This window comes from Typopeltis vanoorti, chromosome 15 (assembly GCF_054136105.1).
Source record: "Typopeltis vanoorti isolate ZY-2024b chromosome 15, IOZ_Tvanoo_1.0, whole genome shotgun sequence".
NCBI lineage: Eukaryota > Metazoa > Arthropoda > Arachnida > Uropygi > Thelyphonidae > Typopeltis > Typopeltis vanoorti.
Window position 1 is genome coordinate 5,712,521 of NC_143563.1, and position 20,025 is coordinate 5,732,545.

At 38.0% G+C, this 20,025-nt stretch overlaps 1 protein-coding gene across 1 annotated transcript in view; it reads left to right on the forward strand.

Annotated features, from left to right (window-relative positions):
• Positions 1 to 20,025, forward strand: part of LOC150098324 (medium-chain specific acyl-CoA dehydrogenase, mitochondrial-like) — a 254,840-nt gene that overhangs the window by 117,433 nt on the left and 117,382 nt on the right. Inside the window, exons 7-8 of the mRNA XM_090405151.1 lie at positions 7,604 to 7,684; positions 14,367 to 14,497. Of these exons, the coding sequence (XP_090261277.1) occupies positions 7,604 to 7,684; positions 14,367 to 14,497 (212 nt within the window). The remainder of the gene's footprint in view (positions 1 to 7,603; positions 7,685 to 14,366; positions 14,498 to 20,025) is intronic.

The window sequence follows — 20,025 nt, forward strand, 5'->3', positions numbered from 1 at the left end:
GTTCCTTCCTCTTTCCTCTTCATAAGGAATTCATTACTTTTTATAAGGCTTTGATACATTTGGCGAATGGAAGAGACTAATACAATGCAAATCAGAGTAGGAGTGAGAGAGAGTTATGTGAATGATAGAAGAGGAGAGAATAGGAACAGTTGAAGAGGGGGAATGAGAGAGAGTTATGGGAATGATAGAAGAGGAGAGATTGGAAACAGTAGGAGAGAGGAAATGAGAAGAATGTGAGAGAACACTGGAACCAGGGATAGAGTGATGTCAGGAAGGCAGGTAAGTAGGAGAACACAGAGAGAAAGTATTAGAGGAGAGAAAGTAAGGGATGCATGTAAGCATTCGAGGAACAGTGTGGTAAGAGGTGTAATGTATGGGGACTCAATGATCTGTGATGTGCAAGGTAGGATGTGTGAGGAGTGTTTACCTATAGGAACGATAGAAAGTGTGGCTATGGCAATTGAGAAGGGTGAAAGGGTGGATGAGATGATTCTGATGGTAGGAACAAATGACTTGAGAGGTAATGTAAATTGGACAGGGAGAGATATGAGATTCTTGCTTGAGGTTGTATGAAAGAAGATGCAGAGAGGGAAGATAGTGTGTGTGTTGCCTAGGTACTGTATAATAGTGACGAGCTGAGCAGAAGAGCGATAATATTGAATAACATAATAGCTAGAATGTGTCAGAAGAGAGAATTGGAATATGTATACTCTTGGAGGACATTTGAGGACAGAAAGGAATTTTATGTAAGAGACCGCTTGCATTTGAATGAGGAAGGATGTAAGCATCTGGAGAGATTGTTGTTCTGAATGAGTCGGTTTGTCATTGCAGGGAAACTAGAATGCCCAGGGAGGATGGTAGCAGGGATGGTCTTTTGTGGGAATTGGTACTTGGGAGAAGGGCTACGACATCAGGTAGTGCTGAGTGCAGTGGAGTCTAGAGGGGATAACGCTGGGTATAGAAACAAAGGCATTTTTATTCTTTATACTAATGCCAGGAGTATCCGGAATAAAGGAGAGGAATTGGTGGCACTGATAGCATCAGCCTGGCCAAAGATTTTAATTACAGCAGAATAAGCTGGGAAGAAGAAAATGCATGTAGTAATAAGGGAATGAAATTTCTAGAATTCTTGAGGGACAAATGTCTTAGGCGACATGTAATAGAGGGAACAAATGGTTCAAGAGTTTTGGATTTGGTCATAGCATTAGAAGAGCTGATAATAACTGAGATGACATCTCTCCCACCAGTTGGAGAGAGTGACCATGTGGTTTTGACTTGGAAGATAAACAGACATGCAGGAATATCAAAGAGACGGGAATGTATGTAGAATTATAAGGCAGGTGATTATAATAGTCTTAGACATCAACTTGGGGAAGTTTCATGGAGGGAGGAATTGGAAGGTCGGTTATTGTATATACTTTATACCTGGCATGTCAGGCACATTCCGACTTATATTTAAACATGGAAAACAAGTTTTAATTCTTACAAAGGTCTACCCCCTACAACTTAAATAAAAATAAGGCTAATATCTAACACTTTAGCATATAGCTTCTTCCTGACAAACAGTTCAAAGGTTAGGTTCCCTACTTAGCACAAGCTTGGAATGGCACCAGCTTACTTGACATAGACAATGAGTCCAAGCAGTCATTTAGGCACTATGGGTAAGTTAATATGTGGAGCTCCTCAAATCCTTGGCTCCTATTCCTTTTTACGTTTACAATTCTATAATGAGTATGAAAAAACTGTACATTACCATCTTGTCTTTTTATGGGGCTTCCGTGACTTTCCCCCACGCTTTCACTTCCAATATACAAGACTTCTGTATTTCCTCGCCACGTGTTTCTATGGCATCTGCAATATCTTTGAAGGTTGCCCTTCGCTGGCTTTACATTGGCGTATTTCACCAACAGCTCTTCACAGGAATTCTGACTTCATTCCTTGGGTGGCTTTATTCGACTTGGTACAACAGCAATGGGGAGATTGTTGCTGGGCACCGGCGACAAGCTTCCGCAACTATCCAAGATCGGACGAGAACCAGGAACAGAAAACAAGAGAGCGTTCGAGTCTCGCGCCGCGCCTTATATTATCATTGCGAGCTCCCTCTCTCGTTGACTACGTCATATTCTTAGCTACGGCCAATTGGTCCACCCAACTCTGAACTGTTTTTGACATGGTTCTAATACATAGATCTGATAAGCACATTTAAAACAACAATTTTGATCCTTATATATAATTTTCCTTTGCCTATTTTACACAGACATTATCAATTCTAAATAAAGATTTCCTAAGTTCATTTAATATTAACAATCTCAATCGGTTTGATATACTTCTGAGTGAACACATATACAAAACTCTCTTAGCCCTGTCACTGAAGGCATAAGCATGTCCTTATCCTTAGGTCTACATTGTCTCTGTGTTGGGTCGGAAACAAAATGGCTTACGAATAGTGAGTCAGCCCTTTTTCCGACACAACAAAGGTTACAAGAGCAGTAGATGGGGAAAAGGCATATACTGCCATTTTCTTGGATTTAGCGAAGGCATTTGACAGGGCGCCACATGATAAGCTGATATTTAAGTTGTAGCACATGGGTTTGGATGTCAGGTTGGTCAACTGGATTCAGGATTGGCTGTCTGATAGGTATCAGAGAGTTGTGTATGGCGGGGTAGTTTCAAGGAGGCAGAGGGTTACAAGTGGGGTCCCACAGGGCTCAGTACTGGGACCTATTTTGTTTAACCTTTATATCAATAACATTGTCAGTGGATTGCAGGGAGATATTCAGTTGTTTCAGGATGATTGGTTTGGTTTATAGTTTATTTGGCACAAAAACTACAAAGGTCATACTGTGCCATACTAAAGGTTACAACATTATCATTTACAGAAAGTTGTAAACAATATGTCTGTACAAGAATTTAGTTTCACGAAGCAGCATTTCTAGGTAAACAGAACTGCTGCAGAGGACACAGCAATACACAAGGTCAGAGGCTATTACAGTCCAAAAATAGTTAGCAATCTAAGTAAATACATAATATACGAAACACTGAACCAGGGAATGCAGTATCTACATATACGTAAAATTATAATAGATGCCTTTATAGCAGTACAAAAATAGGCAAAAAGGGATTATTATACAATATGCATGGATGAAAATTAAATTTAGTAATATGATATAAACAGAATTTAGCAGTACATATTTGGAATATGTACTGCTAAATAGCAGTACAAAAATTTGGACCTGATGGAAAGGAATATGACTGCCCACTAGGATAGCTACTCCTCCATGAGCAGGATCATCTCCAGTTCTATCCTTACATATAACAGTGAAATTCCTAAAAGTACAGTCCTCATTGGGTCTTAAGTAAGTTTCCTGTAGACAGAAACAGAAAGGTTTGTGTTTCTGCAACAACATCTTGATATCATCAATATTCTGGCGGATCCCACGACAGTTCCATTGTAAAAATTTTCCTATTGTTTTGATTTTATTGACTTGTCTGGTTTTCGAGAGGTTGAGGGCTTACCTTTGTCAGATTTATATTTATCCACTGTTTTAGGGAAGTACGGATGGCCAGTGTCTATCTCTTCCTTTGGTAGAGTGTTCAAAACATCAAATGTGTATGGTTAGTTGGTATGTTTAGTTTGCTTTCAGTAGGTATCGAGGTATCCATTTTTTCTGTGTGAGTATCTGGTGGTTTATTTTTGGGTGAAGTCTCCATAATTTTTTTGACAGGTGAGTTTTCATCGAATGGGACCATTTTTGAAGTTGTCTCTGGAGTAAGGCTATAGGTCTTGTGATTAATGCGCTCAACAGAGAGGCACTTGCGATCGTAAAGTTCAGGTATGGTGAAATTATCTAATGGTGGAATACACATACATGTTTGAGTTGCTGTTGGCACTTTTTTAATTGTTACTTTTTCAGCATAAGAGGATCGTAGAACAGGTGGCCAGCTTTCTTTTTGCATTCTGATATGTTATGTTTTGTTCTGTTTTAATTTTTTGTATCTCTTTTTCATCTTTCCATTTCTGACATGCACGAGAGTATGCTGGATGATCTCTCTGACAGTTGTCACATATAGCTTTTTTATCACAGCAATATTTATTATTATGCTCTTTACTACCACATCGGGCACAGGTAGTAGAACCATGACAGGCAGTTTGGGCGTGTCCATATCTTTGACATTTGAAGCATCTCAGCGGGTTAGGGATGTACATTCTAACAGGACAGCTGAGATAACTTGCTTTTACAGATGTCAGAGGCCTAGGTGTATCAAAAGTAAGGATGATGTTCTTGGTTGAGACCAGGCGACCATCCCTGTGTATCAGGATGCACCTCACACCCTTCACTCCTTGATCTTTAAGCTCTGAACATATCTCCTCATCAGGAACATCAAGGAGATCCCATTCTGATATCACTCCTCTACTGGAATTGAGTGTTCTGTGAGATGTTACTGCAATTTGTATTCCACTCATTGTTGTTGCTCTCAGTAGTTTCTCGGAATGTTGTTTGCACATTTTTTCCACGAGGATATCACCAGAACGCAATTTCTTTACAGTTTTGGGAGGTCCTGCCAGTCCTTCTAAACCTTTTTGGATAAAGAAGGGTGACATTTTCCCAATTGGTTTTTCACCTGTTGCATGAATGATTAAAAAGGTTGGTACATTCATGTTAGTATTCGATATCTTTTGTTTCTTACTTCTGTTTCCACATGCTGTGTCTATATTATCAGTACTTGGTTGGGACTTTGTTAGGGTCCCTGAAACATTTTTGGATGAAGAATTCATATTTCAGCAATTTTTAATTTGGCGCCAGATCTCCCCACCCATCACAGAGCCACACATGGACGCCCACTACCTGGCGAGCAAAGACTGTGCTCAGGAGTGAAACACCAGGGCTACCCTGGATGCTATACCGCCACTGTAGCAGGTCTAGGATCCCAACCCCGGACCATGGGGTGAGAGACTTACTGCAACACCATTGACCCTTGCAGGCAAGCCCACTAGCCGATTGATCCTGGCTGGGCCATCCAGGACCACCCGTCTTACCGAAGCAGGGGACAAAGTAGTACAAGACTACCAGGATCCCCCTTTCCGGATGTCTGCGTGTCACACCGCATGGCAAACACAGCGGCAGGGTATTGGATCCCAGTGATGGCAATCTGGTAAAAGGATAGTGAAAAAGACTCAGGAGAAGTAGAACAAAGAATACGGGAAGAAAAGCAAAGAAAAAGAGGAAGAATGAAAAGGGCCAGTACCATCACTGGGAGGTCCCCTCTACCACGAACAGGTGCCCCACATGGAGGGGTTTCAGGATGATGGGAAGTGTTATTAGTAATAGTGCAGATGTGATAGCCCTGAAAGAGGATTTGAATAAGCTGGACAGATGGGCAAATGAATGGGGTTATCGGTTTAATGTAGCAAAATGTAAGGCCTTGAGGTTTGGGACACTGCATACTCTATTGGAGGAGCTGTACTGGAGGAAATAGGGGAGACAAGAGATCTGGGGTTGATGATTGATAGAAACCTGAAATTCAGGGGACTTATTGCAAACGTGGTGAAGGTAACACAGAGGATTGCTTCAATAATGAGAAGGACGCTGAACTGCAGAGATAAAAAAAGAGTTATTATTCCGTTGTATAAGACCCTGATCAGACTACACTTAGACTATTGTTCTCAGATTTGGTCCCCAGGATTTGAAGGGGATAAATTAACTGTGAAAAGAGTACAAAGAGTGGATAACACAGATGGTTTCAGGATTGTACAATGTTAGTTATAAGGATCGGCTGAAGGAACTGCAGAGTTTGGTGAATAGAAGGAGAGGCAATATGATTGAGATTTTTAAACTGTTGAGAGGTGGTTACAGGGTTGACTCTGGGCAGTTCTTTTGCTTGGTTGAACAGCGTGAAGGAGTGATGACAAGGGGCCATACCTGGAAGCTACGAAAGGAAACTATGAGCAAGATGGTGAGGAGTGGTTTCTTTGCATGGAGGGTGGTTGAACTGGAATGCATTGCCTGATAGAGTGGTGAGAGCGAGAATGATCAAAGAGTTTAAGGAGTGGTATGATAGACTTTGTGTTTCCTAGGAGGGACCTCCAACGAGTCTTGATAGACTGTGTTTCCTTCGAAGGACCTCCCGCAATGGTTCTTTTGACTCCATGGAGGCCTGAATATTAATAATAAAATAATAATAATAATAATCATAATAATACATCCACATCTGGATTACTGTTCTCAGGTTTGGTCACCTGGGATTCTTATGATGAAGAAGTGCCACAGGGGTCCAGAGGCAAATGAGCAAGGTGGTGAGTGTCCTGTGGAATGCTCCATATGAGAATAGATTGAGGATTTATGTTTTTGACAAACAAAAAAAAGAGAGGATATGATAGAAACATTTAAGTTACTTAAAGGTTTTATAGGATTGATGCAGGGTAAATGTTTCAGTACTTGGATTGAGGAGCAGAACCAGTGGTCATCCCTGAGATTTGAGTAAGAATGCAGTTAATAAGAGTGAGGACTAGATTATAGATCACCAGATTCACTTGTGAGTGCTTTGTATCTTAATGGGTTCAATGAGAGGTACAATACAATAGATACTGTGTGGATAGTTTGAATCTTTTGCAATGAGTCTTCATTATTCATGAAGGTGCCCATACAATAATAATAATAATAATACTTGCTGACACAAAGATGTTGGAAGTTTTTGTTTTTTTTCACTTGGTTAGACTGTAAATTGCTGAAGTGATCTTAATAAAGGTCGAAACCGGTCTGGGTAGTGACTCTTCCCATAATGCATAGCATTATTCGTGCCAGCAAATGTTGGTCGATTGGTAGAACCTCTGCTACTAATGGCTTAGCAAAAAATTAAGCAAGTTTGAGCGCAGTTAGTAGTTGGAAGGGGTTGAATCGTTCGATGCTGTTGGCACACTTCCCCTCGATGAGTCTTTGGACTCCCTGGAGGTGTCACATAATAATAATATTAATAATAATAATATACTGTACATGTTTGCAAAGAGGTGTGCTTTGCATTATGCAATACTAAGGAAAGTGATGAGAACTCAGTCCACCTTTGCCACGAGTTGCCCCAGTCCTGAAGATACTTCAGGCGCAAACTTTGTTTGCTTACACTTGGATAAAGGATTAAACTAAATATATAATTTGTTGACACAAAACTACACAAAACTTCATATGCTTATGAGTTTTACAACCTGCTGTATGTTGAATTGATATATATATATATATACAGAAAAATAAACTGATTTGTAATGATTGCATTCATGTTTAATCATATGAGAAACAGCTGCTGTCCTGTGTTCAAGACAATGTAGAATTTCTTATTCTTTGAATACGAGAATATATTCTGTTTAATTCTGTAATTCATAATTTTATTCAAGTTTAATTTTTACTTGACCTTGAACAAATGGCCTTCCTCTTGCTAAAGGAAGATTCCTTCCTTGAACAGGAAGATTCCTCCTTCTGCTTATATAATTTTTGATTCCTGTGCTATTTTAAGATTTTTTTTTTTTCATTTGTATTTTTTTTAAATCCTTAAATTAACTTAGATATTTTCTGTTATTGTTTATACCTAACTTATTGATCATATACTTTTATAGCAATCTCCTGTTATATTGGCTGGTAATGAAGAACAAAAGAAGAAATATTTGGGTAGAATGACAGAAGAACCACTGATGTGTGTAAGCCATTTCTTATAAATTTCTTTCCTAGAAGTTTCTTTGATTGGTCTAAATTAATACAGTTCACTTTCATTGGATTGGGTTCATAATATGCATCGAAAATGCAGAGATGGATGGATACCATGACCCACCATAATTCAATATTGATATAACATCCTTTATTAAAAACAAATCCCCCCTCCATTTTCCAGCACCTCATAAATTAAACTTGGCAGATGCTACATCTTTGCCTTTAATTAGTACATTATTATTATTATTTTGATAACCTCTATGCAGCCAACAGACTCATTGTGGGAGGCTCAGTCAACAAGCAACATGCCTATCATAATGAGCTTTGAAGTTATTTACAGTACCTGAATTCACAGTGCACTCTGGCGAAAGTTTTTTTCACTTGGTTATACTATAAATTACAGCTGCCAAGAAATTATATTCTTGGTTTCATCCTTTATCCAAGTGTAATCAAACAAAGTTTGTGCATGAAGTAATTTCACGACTGTGCTACTTGTATATAGAGGCTAATGACTTCACATCAATTGCCTTAGTATCCAATAATGCAAACCACATATCTTTAGTAATTGATGTGAAGTCATTAGCCTCTATATATAAGTAGTCCAGTGGTGAAATTACTTCACTTGTAAAGTTTGTTTGATTACACTTGGATAAAGGATGAAACCAAGAATTTAATTTCATGCATATGTAATTTATAGCACTCTGGCAAGGCATTCCTTACATCTTTCTTAACCACATCTTTGTACAACTTCCAGAGATGGCTTCTCGTTCTTCCCATCTTAACATCCATTCTTTTTACAATTCCTTCTGTTGATCTGATAAACTCCCTTAAGTAACTTGAAGGTCTCTGTCATATCTCCTCTTTTCCTCCTATGCATCAAACACTCTTCATAACCAACATTCCGGAGTCCTGATATCGCTTTGATCATTAATCTTTGAACCCTCTCTAGTGTTTACACATTATAATGGGGGTGATAGTGGATAAGAATTTGAAATTTAGGGGAGACATAGCTAAAATTTTGACGACAACACAAAGGCTTCTGAGAATGATGTGGAGGACACTGACATGTAGAAGTAGGGAGATTCTTGTTCTGTTGTATAAGGCTTTGATTAGGCCACACATGGACTATTGTGCCCAGATTTGGTCACCTGATTTTCAGAAAGATGAAGAGATGTTGGAAAGGGTCCAAAGGCGACTGACTAAGGTAGTTTCTGACCTCTGGAATGTCGAGTAGGAGGAAAGATTGAGAAGATGTAATTTGCAGAATCTGGTGGACAGGAGGAAGAGGGGAGATATCATAGAGACCTACAAGTTGGTAAGGGGTTATTATAGGATCAATGCTGGAGAAGTTATACATAAAATAGTGGGAGATAGGGGGAGAACCAGAGGTCATCCCTGGAAACTGTATAAAGAGGGTGTGAGTAGGGGAGTGAGAGGCAGGTTTTTTTGTGCAGAGTTGTGAATGATTCGAATGCCTTGCCTGAGAGTGTGGTGTCTGCAAGTAGTTTGAGTGTGTTTAAGACACGGTGTAATCAGCTGTGTGTGTGTGTGTGTGATAAAAGGACTTCCCAGATGAGTCTTTGACTCCAAGAGGTCTTGGGGTAATAATAATAATAATAATGAAAACCATCTGACAAAATCTGAGCACAATAGTCCATATGTGGACTGACCAGTGCCTCATATAAAGGCGCCATCACCTCCTTATCCCTACATGTCAATGTACTTTTTATCATAGCAGCAATGCAATGTGCAGTCTTTGCAACACTTGTGATGTGTCCTTGGAACTTCAGTCCACTGTCTACCATCACTCCAAGATCCAGAATCTCATCGACTTCCTGAAGTATAGTTCCACCAATACAGTTAATACAGCCTTATATCTCTGTATCCCAAAGTGTAACGTATTTAACTCTATACCCCCCCGTATTTACGGACTCCCAAAAATACACAAAGAAAATGTGCCATTACGTCCCATAGTGGATGGCATTGATTCCCCCACATACAAATTAGCTAAACATTTGGCCAAAGAGCTCACACACTATACTGGCAACACACCATCACACATAAAAAACTCAGCCATTTCAAAGCCAGCATAGAAAACCTTACACTCCAACATACTGACATAATGGTCAGCTTTGATGTGTCCTCTTTATTTACAAATGTCCCACTCAAGGAAACTTTAGAGCTAATCCAGGCTAAATTTTCTCCCGATATCTCAGCCTTATTTCAGTTCACAATGAACTCAGGCTATTTCGTTTGGCAGGGAAAATTCTACAAACAAATAGAGGGGACAGCCATGGGTTCACCACTCTCCCCACCAATTTCTTTATGGAGACCTTTGAAGAAAAAGCCTTAGCCTCTGCCCCACAAAAACCAACCATATGGCTTCGCTACGTTGATGATGTGTTCGCTATTTGGCCACATGGCTCTGAAACACTTCTCTCCTTCTTAACACACTTAAACAACCAACACCCCAGAATCAAATTCACTCTGGAAAAAGAGGAAAACAACAGCCTCCCTTTCCTAGACACACTAGTCACCCGCCAGCCTAATGGAACCTTGGTTTTCTCAGTTTACAGAAAACCCACCCATACAGGCAGATACATTCACCAACAATCCCCCCCCCCTCACAACAATATGGAGTAGTGAAAACACTATACAACAGGGCTAAACTAATCTGTTCAAACGACTTGGCCCTAAACACTGAACTAAATCACATCCTCAACACTTTCTCAGCCAATGGCTACCCCCCCCCAAAAAATCCAAAAAATATTAGAACCTACAAACCACAGATCCCCCCCCCCACACACACACAACAAGGATTACTCTAAATCCATCACCATTCCCTACATCCGAGGCACCTCGGAAAAGATTACCAAATCTTAAAAAAATCTTAAAAAATCTTAAAAAAACATGACCTGACCTCCTGTTACAAACCTTACAGAAAATTGGCATCCCTTATCCGCTCCACTAAAGACCAACCACTTCCCCTAGACCTACCTGGTGTTTACCAGGTCCCTTGCAGTTGTAAACTGTCTTATTTTAGCCAAACAGGCAGGACAGCGAATATCAGAATTTCGGAACATAAGGACTACATCCGTTTTCACAAATACAGTCATTCTGGGCTTGCGGACCATGCTCTGGATATATGCCACAGAATACGGTGGAAGAAAGCTACAGTGATACACCGTAGCAAATACAAATTTGAAAGACTCTTTATGGAATCAGCCTCATCCCTAAGAAATTCTCCAAACCTCAACAAATTTGGTTGTATGCGACTGCCCCAAATTTGGGAGGCCTACATCTGCAGACCTTCAGCCCAACGGCCAAGAACACCTACTTAGCCCACTAGAGGGCACCATCAGGACTGTTAGGAGAACAATAGCTTCATCTTTTCATTCCCAGTTTCTGTGTTGTAGTGCCTACATGCACGTAACTTTTTTTTGTAAGTTCCTTTAGAAAATGGCAACGTGACGTTGCCGAAATATCGGAAAATATTTATTAAAGTTTAATTTAATTTATATCCTTAACTACGTTGTTCTGTTCCTTAAGTGTTTTAATAATTTAATTAATATTATTATGTAATTGTCTTGCATTAATGTTTCTCTTGTAATAAAAACAAAAGAGCAATTGGAGATTTCTTATATTTTTGCCTTACAATCCATCAGGGGTGATATTTAATTGTTTGCCTCAGGGCGTGATCTAATCTGGCAACGGCCCTAGATATGTCGTCCATTCTCACAGCCTTATTAACATCTAACTCAAGCAGGACTCGATACACCTCTGATTCTTTCACCTTTAATTCTGCTAATCCTAGCCTCCCTTCTACATGTTTCACAGCATCATTCACACCACTATGTTATTTAAAGCTTCCCTTTGACCTGACTGGCCAATCTGCTTTGATATTCTACTTTTTCTTTTTTAATCATGCTTGCCACTTTTCTGGCCTGCAGTTTATATTCTTCATGCATTTGTTCACCAGACTGTCTTGTATTTTCTTTATAACAACTTCTTTTGTATCACTGTTTGCTTGATTTTACTGTTCATCCATTTCACTCATACTCTATTTATTTGCTAAAATCCTGATATGCAGTTATGCATTGCTTGTGTTAGATACCGCCTTATCATACCCCAGATGGCTCAGTCAGTAGAGCATTAGGCTTTTAACCTAAGGGTCCAGGATTCAATTCCTTGTTCGGGTGAGTGTTTTAAGTGTCTCCATAGTGCAATTGGACAAACGACAGTATGTTATGCCCTTTAATTGGAAAAGGCTTAAGTTCAAATCTCGTCATTAAGCGAAGAATCTTTATACAGCCTCTTTCATTTGAAGGTGAGTTATCCTATCTCATGCAGAGGTAGCAGGGTTTTTTTTGTCTCCCAGAGCCTTGGGTTTTTCATTCTGCATACAGACAATCAATCTTCAGAACACAGACATAAATTACTTTTCGTGGTGGTAGTGATGGGCAGTAGATGGCATTGATGGTAGTTGTAAGTAGTATGATAATTAAGTAGTTAGGACTGTAAGATCCCACTATTCACACTGTCTGCCTTTGCTTTCTTGCCAATCTGCTTTTGTGCATGTTAGTATATTTTGTTTGCCCATGAAGATGTCTTGTTGACTAAGATGACATACTGGCATAATAATTTATTAAATAAATTAATTTAGTTAGTATTTATTATCTATAGATAAGTGTTTATTCCACTTATAAGACATAAGAATGAGTGATGATCAACGTCTAAGCATCCATACCATATCTTAGTTTGCTGCTTGTCTTTTTCTTGCCTTCTTGGCTTCCAACTTCTATTTTATTTTGTTCTTTGTTGAAAGTTTTTTCACTTGGTTATACTATAAATTAAAGATAACAAGAAATATATTCTTGGTTTGTCTATCTTCACAACTGGGCTACTTGTATATAGAGGCTAATGATTTCAAAATCAATTGCCTTAGTATTCAATAATGCAAAGCACACACACACCCTTTAGGATGTGTATAATGCTATGAATTATGGGACGGGCCACTACCCAGACCAGTTTCAACCTTTATTGAAGTCTCATCAGTGGAATTACTATAGTTGAAGTAATGCAGAAGTAATAGCTCCCGCTGAGACTTTAATAAAGGTCAAAACTGGTCTGGGTAGTGGCCCTTCTCCATAACACTTTATGGGATACTAAGGCAATTGGTATGAAGTCATTAGCCTCTATATATTATTATTATCATTATTATTATGACACCCCCAAGGAGTCCAAAGACTCATCGAGAGAGGACACCTACTCTACAGCTTTCCATCTCCCCACCACTTAATCTACCAACTACCATCATCATCTATACCAATGCCATCTACTGCTCACTACCACTAGTACTTTTTTGTTTGTAAAAATTGTGTGTTTTCTCAAGGCCAATTTATCTGTATGTGGGATGAAAAAACTCAAGTTCCCAGGAGAAAAAACCCTGCTTCCTTTCTGTGAGATCGGCTAACTCACCTTCAGTTGTAAACAGCCACATAAAGATTCTTCTCATCATGACAAGAATTGAACTTAGGTCTTTTCCAAACGCACTACACCATTGTTCTTCCAATTGCACTACAGAGGTGCTTATACAAGCACCCCAGTCATGAAGATACTTCATGAGCAAACCTTGTTTACTTACACTTGGATTAAGGATTTAACCACGAATATGATTTCTTGGCATTTTTAATTTGGTTAATCTTTTCTAATATTTTCAGTTTTATGATTCTGACATTGGTATCATTCTTTATTTTTAAATGTGAGTACCAGCTCCTCTGTCAGTTAATGTTAGTCTTCTATCTAAAGACTCTCACAGACATCCGTACCACAGTACAGATTTGAAGTCATTACCTGTAGGCTGAAGAGCAGAAATGCTACCCAATTAAAGCAATGAGGCTGATGTTTAAAAAAGTCCAACTGCATTTGATTCACATAAGAAAAAGGCCATAGAATAGTCATTTAAAGACAGAATAACAAGATTATCTTTAAAAAAGATTCTTGGATTCCAAGTAAACACTTTCATTTTCTTCTGTTTTCATTTTATTTATAATTTATAAAATGATTATTATTATTATTATTATTATTACATAACACCTCCAGGGAGTCCAAAGACTCATCGAGGGAGGATGTCTACTCTAGAACTTTCCGTCTCCACCAATCCACCAACCACAACTACCTTCATCATCTACACCAAGGCCATCTACTGCCGACCACCACCACTAGTATTTTCACAGACAATCACAAACATCCATGCCTAGAGCAGGATTCAAACCCAAAGCCTTTTGGCTGGAGAGCAGATACGCTAACCACTTGGCCAACAATGCCGGCTTGGTGCTTATTTAATCATTAGGTTAAATAAATCTGAAAAAATAAACATCTGATATATATTTTTCCAGTTTATGAAAAATCCTTATTCTTTGAAATTAGCTTATCAAACTTAAGCATCCTAACTTATTCAGACGTAAACACCATTCAATTTGTAAGCCTCTATGATTATTATTAACAGAAAAATTATTGTAGTGAATATCTGTTACTGTATTATCCCCGAGGAGCATTTATTTTGTATTAACTCCATACTTAACGGTGTTTCTTCTCAAAATATAAACGTTTTGCAGTGCATGAAATTTTACTTTATAGAGAATCCATATTAAAAGCTGATTATTTATATAGGCTTACTGCTTAACAGAACGTGATGCAGGTTCAGATGTAGCCAATATTCAGACAAGGGCAGAAAAGAAAGGTAATAAATGGATCCTTAATGGCCAGAAAATGTGGATAACCAATGGAGGCAAGGCTAATTGGTAAGCAGCTGATCAATTCAAAACTTCAGTGATATTTATTTGGAAATGAAGCATTTGTCTTTAGGAATTGAATTTTTTTTTTTTTTCTGATAATTCACAAAAGGTCAATTATAAGTTAACACGTTCGCTGCCAACTACGAGTATACTCGTAGTTCGTATATGAGCTTCACAAGCCAACTACGAGTATACTCGTATGTCGATTTACCGACCTCCTATGCCAAACACGAGTTATCCCTTTGTATAATTACCTTAATTTGGACCCTTGAATTCTGAATAATGCGGAGAGCATGTCTGGGGGCTTGGTAGAAGAGAAATAATTTCAACTAAAATATAGTATATTGTGTATGTGCCTCAGATGCCAACTACGAGTATACTCGTAGTTCGTATATGAGCTTCACAAGCCAACTACGAGTATACTCGTATGTTGATTACCAACCTCGTATGCCAAGCGTGAGTTAATCCGTCGTATAACACGTAATTTGTATATCAATTTAAACTAGTAAAATCAATAAAAATAAAAACCAATCAATGAAATAAAAAAGCACTCAGTAAAATAAAAAAAAAACAATTTATTCAAATTAAGAATGGTACATTTTAAAACACTTTTCCACGCACAATGATGATTTTTCCTGGCAAACAGGACAATAATAACGTGTTTCGCGTCTACGTTTGTTTCTTGTACAGACACGGCATGGCTTTGTCGGTTGATTCTTTTTTTCTGTTGGTGGTAAAATTTCCAAATAATGAAAATCCCGATTCCTCCTGATATTCTCTGATGCTGTAAGTTCATCCATCCCAACAAAAATTGAGATAAATTTATCTCTAAATTTTAATGCAGACATTGCATTTCCAGTAATCATGTTATAAAATTTATGCGCATTTTGAATGTATACCTCAAAAATGCGTATTGCCAATTTCTTTGGCCATCTAATTGTCTTTCGTAAGGTGGAATAGTATGAAAGCATTTGATCAGAAAGATCGGTGCCTGACATACCCAAATTATAATCCCTAACGATATTAGGTTTTAACTGAAATTTACCATTCCGATTTTGCGTTTCAACCATTTCAAATTTGTGCATATTTGAAATGGAAAGGACTTCCCTCTTATCCTTCCATTTACTGACTACAACAGGACCTCTTCTTTGCCAGACAACTTCCCCTTTCATTAGTTTCTGTTGAATAACATCGGGTGGATTGTTTTTCCTATTATTTCTCAGAGTTCCACACACATACGTTTTTCTGTTGGTAAGCGATTCTGTTAGAGCTACAGAATTATAAAAATTGTCCATATGCAATACATAACCCCTGTCTAAATATTCTTCCATCAAGTGGAATACAACATCATATGCGTGACCCATTTTCGCTAAAGACGATTCAGATTTTCCTGTATAAATTTTTATTTTTATCACCAATCCATTTGATTCGCACAGTTCATAGAATTTCACGCCATATTTATGTTTTTTGTTTTTTATGTATTACCGAAATGCCAGTCTACCGCGCCACAACACCATTGACTCATCAATACATAAGTTTCTGTCTGGTGTGTAGCAATTTCGCATTACACTATTAAAATGATCTAGGACTGGTCTTAATTTGTGCAATTTATCATTAGATGCTTGGGAATTATCTGCGAAATGCAAATGACGCAATAAAATTTGAAATCGATTTCGGCTCATTTTAGAGCGCCAAAATGGCAAATTGTAAAGTTGATTTGTACTCCAATAATGCTCAATAGACAGTAAATTACAAGGACCCATATGAAGTAAAAGTCCAAGAAATAATTTCATTTCAGGTATGTCTGTTGCTTTCCAGTTAGAAATTCTTCGACTTTTTTTGAACTGCGCTCGGCTTTCCTCAATATTTTGTAAAGCATATAAATTGGTTTGTTCTACTAAAATTGTGAGAAATTCTTCAGAAAAGAAAAGTTCAACTAACCTTTTGATACTGAAATTTCTAGTGTCAATTTTAAAACCTGCAGTTTCAACAAAGTCAAATTGTGGGGCTCCTCTTCTGAATTTTCCCAATAAGTTGATGTTGATGCATTTGGCTGGTTGCTATCTTCATCTTCAAAAGTTTCTTCATCATCGGAGTCACCGCTAGAGTCGTCTGTAGGATCATCTTCGGAATCGGAACCAAATATTTCATGAAATTCATCATCGCTCATATTAGCATAAGCTTCCACTTCTATATCAGTAAGTTTTCTTTTACTGGTCATGGCGAAATTGAAGGTTCTTAGAGACTAGAAACTAAAACTGAACTAGATGCAATAAACACCGTCATCAGCGCATGTAATATATAGCTGGAAGTGATACGAGATTACTCGTAGTTGGCGTATGAAATAAAATGCTGTCTGATAAGCCGGCTACGAGATTACTCATAGTGACCTTGAAGATGGGAGTGATACGAGATTACTCGTAGTTGGCGTATGAAACAAAATTCTGTCTGATAAGCCGGCTACGAGATTACTCGTAGTGACCTTGAAGATGGGAGTGATACGAGATTACTCGTAGTTGGCGTATGAAACAAAATTCTGTCTGATAAGCCGGCTACGAGATTACTCGTAGTGACCTTGAAGACGCGAAAAGCGCTTGGCGTGCGGGAACAAACTATGACTAAGTAGCATGGCAGCGAACGTGTTAAAGATGCCATGAAATTATATTCTTAGTTTCATCCTTTATCCAAGTGTAACTCTCTACAACTGTGAAGGAACTTCATGACTATGCTACTTGTATATAGAGGCTAATGACTTCACATCACTTTCCTTAGCATCCCATAATGCAAGACACATATCCTTACAGACATGTATAATACTATGCATTATGGGAAAGCCCACTACTCGGATTGGTTTCAACCTTTATCTTTTCTGGGTCTGGCTTCCACTGATGAGACCTCAATAAAGGTCAAAATTGGTCTGGTTAGTGGCCCTTCCTAACCAAATATCATCTCCACTCTTCAATCAGGTCATGAGTTGAAATCCCATTAACATTTTTGGATGTTTATGAATATCTTTAGATGGAAGACATATTTCGTAATCCAGTTGATGACCATCATCCCACTTATTGGGGCAAGAAGTAGTCAATAAAAGTTACATTTGGTTGATCCCTGAGCTAGTTTCAGGATTATCTAAAAAATAATAAAGAAAGAACCTTAGTCTATCCATAGTACTAATACTAATGTACTATATAGGTTTACAAACACTCTTGGGTGGAAGTCATAAAAAAATGCATATGAAATCATTGCAAATTCAAGGAATTGATTAAAAATTATCATCATCATCATCATCATCATCATCATCATCAATTTCCTGCTACGTACAGGATATGATAGTACTACATGAAAAATTTACATCATTACTAACTTCCTATCTACAATTTTCCTCCAAATCGGTCTGTTACTTGTAAAGACTCCAACATTGTCAGATCTTATATTTCTATCGTCTAAGGCACTTTGTGCCGTATCAATCCACCTATATCATAGCCTTATAATGAGTGATAATAACTTCCCTATCTTTACTTATTAGCATGACATTCCACATCCAAATAATCCTTTGAGCTATTTTACCAATTTTTGCAATATGCCCTCTGAACTTCAACTCTCTGTCCATAATCCCAAAGTCCATAGCACTATCAATTTCCTGCAATCCAGTATCATCATGTGATACACAGTATGCAATCCTTTCAACCCAAAATGCATAACCTTGTATTTTGCAACATTAAATTGATAACCATTATGTTATCAATTGCCCACAATGCCAATTTATCATCCTGCAGGATATTTCCATCATCTATAAAGGTGATGGGGATATTTTTTCAACTAGTGCCTTCCCCAGTTTTGCATCATTACGAACAACTGAATGTCCTCCTAATCTTTCCCCATATCATTAATATACAAATCAAAGAGCAAAATTAAAGTGGCCTTAGTACAGAATGCTGAGGCTCTCCAGTAGTCACCTTTATCCTCTTAGATTCCACTCTACCATATCTCTTTGGTCTCTATCTGTCAGCCATCACTCTATCCATGCTACCTGCTTTGTATCTATTCCCATTTGCTCCAATTTTTGTAACAGTTTTCCGTGCAGAATACTGACAGAAAACTATTAGAAAGTTAATTCTGCTATTACTCTATTATAAAATGTGAGTAAATAGTAAGGCAGGACCTAACTTTTACAAATCCCTGCCTACCATAGCATATCATATTCTTATCCACCCACTACTGGAGTTTACTTTTAACCAACTTTTCCAATATTCTAACCACCAGAATTAACATCTCACCATAATTGGTGACTTAGATTTAATGACTTCATCTGAAGAAATGCTTTGAATATAGCACTCTGGCTAATATGCTATCCAGTCCCACTGCCATCCTGTCTCACTGCTGAAAAAAATGAATGTATTCACATCAATTTTTTTCAATATGCTGAACACCTCCTGTTCATCTACCTGAATTCTAACATCAATTCTCTGTCACATCATTTCATGTCACAACTTTCTTTTGCTTCTGTAACTTTCCTACCATCAGCATAAAGTCATCCTTCTGTAGTTATTCTTCCTCTTACTTGCTGCATAAAGAAAAATCTCTTTTGGGTTTGTTTTGGCCTGCTTTTTCTTTCATTTTCTTTCATTCATAATTTTCTTTCATAATCTGATTTGACCTTTCTTATCATACTAGTCACTATTCTTAAATTTGCTTTTTTTTACTGCTAATGAGTATGATTACCTCTTTCTTTATATTCCTTCCACAATGTTTTTTTTTTTCTGTAGCTCTTGCTTTATATCTCTACTCATTCACTTACTCCATTTTGGTCTATCCTCCTGACCATGGGTATGCATTTGATACTATTTCTCTCAAACATTTCCTGACCATTTCCCATGAACTACTGACATTCTTTCCTAGTAGCTTCATTGCACTTTTTTCTGTCATAATTACTGGCTTTATAGCTCAGCATAAACCCTTACTTGACAGGAAATTTCACATTTTGTAACCTCCCAGAATAAGAACTGCATGGTCATGCTCTCCCTCAACTGGAGGCAGAGTGTCTGCCTTGATTATGAATGCACCTTCTGATGGTATTTCTGGGTCCAGCACTCTCAGACCCTGCCCCCCCCCCCCCCACACACACACTCCATGACATGCTGTTTCAGGTAATTATCCCTTAGTAATTGTTTAAATTCCACTTACATCTTACCATGTCCCTTTTCCTCCTTTCAATCTATGTTTACATATTCGAAGTCTTCCATAATAATTGGTTGGAATGCACTCATGATAATCTGTTGATGCATGGTGTTCACATCTTCATGTCTACACTCCTGGCCTTTAATAGTTTTGCCCTGTTAGTCTCTATCTCACACTCATAGCCTCAAATGAACTATCTCCCTCTGACCTAAAATCCTCTCTAACTTCTAATTTTGTTGTTGAAATCTTCAGCTGTCAGTAGCAATACCTTACTTCCTTGTCTTCCCTCTATGTTCACTGAAGATACAGTATCCTTTTCATTCTGTCTCTATAACTATTTTCATTTTCTTTCAAAT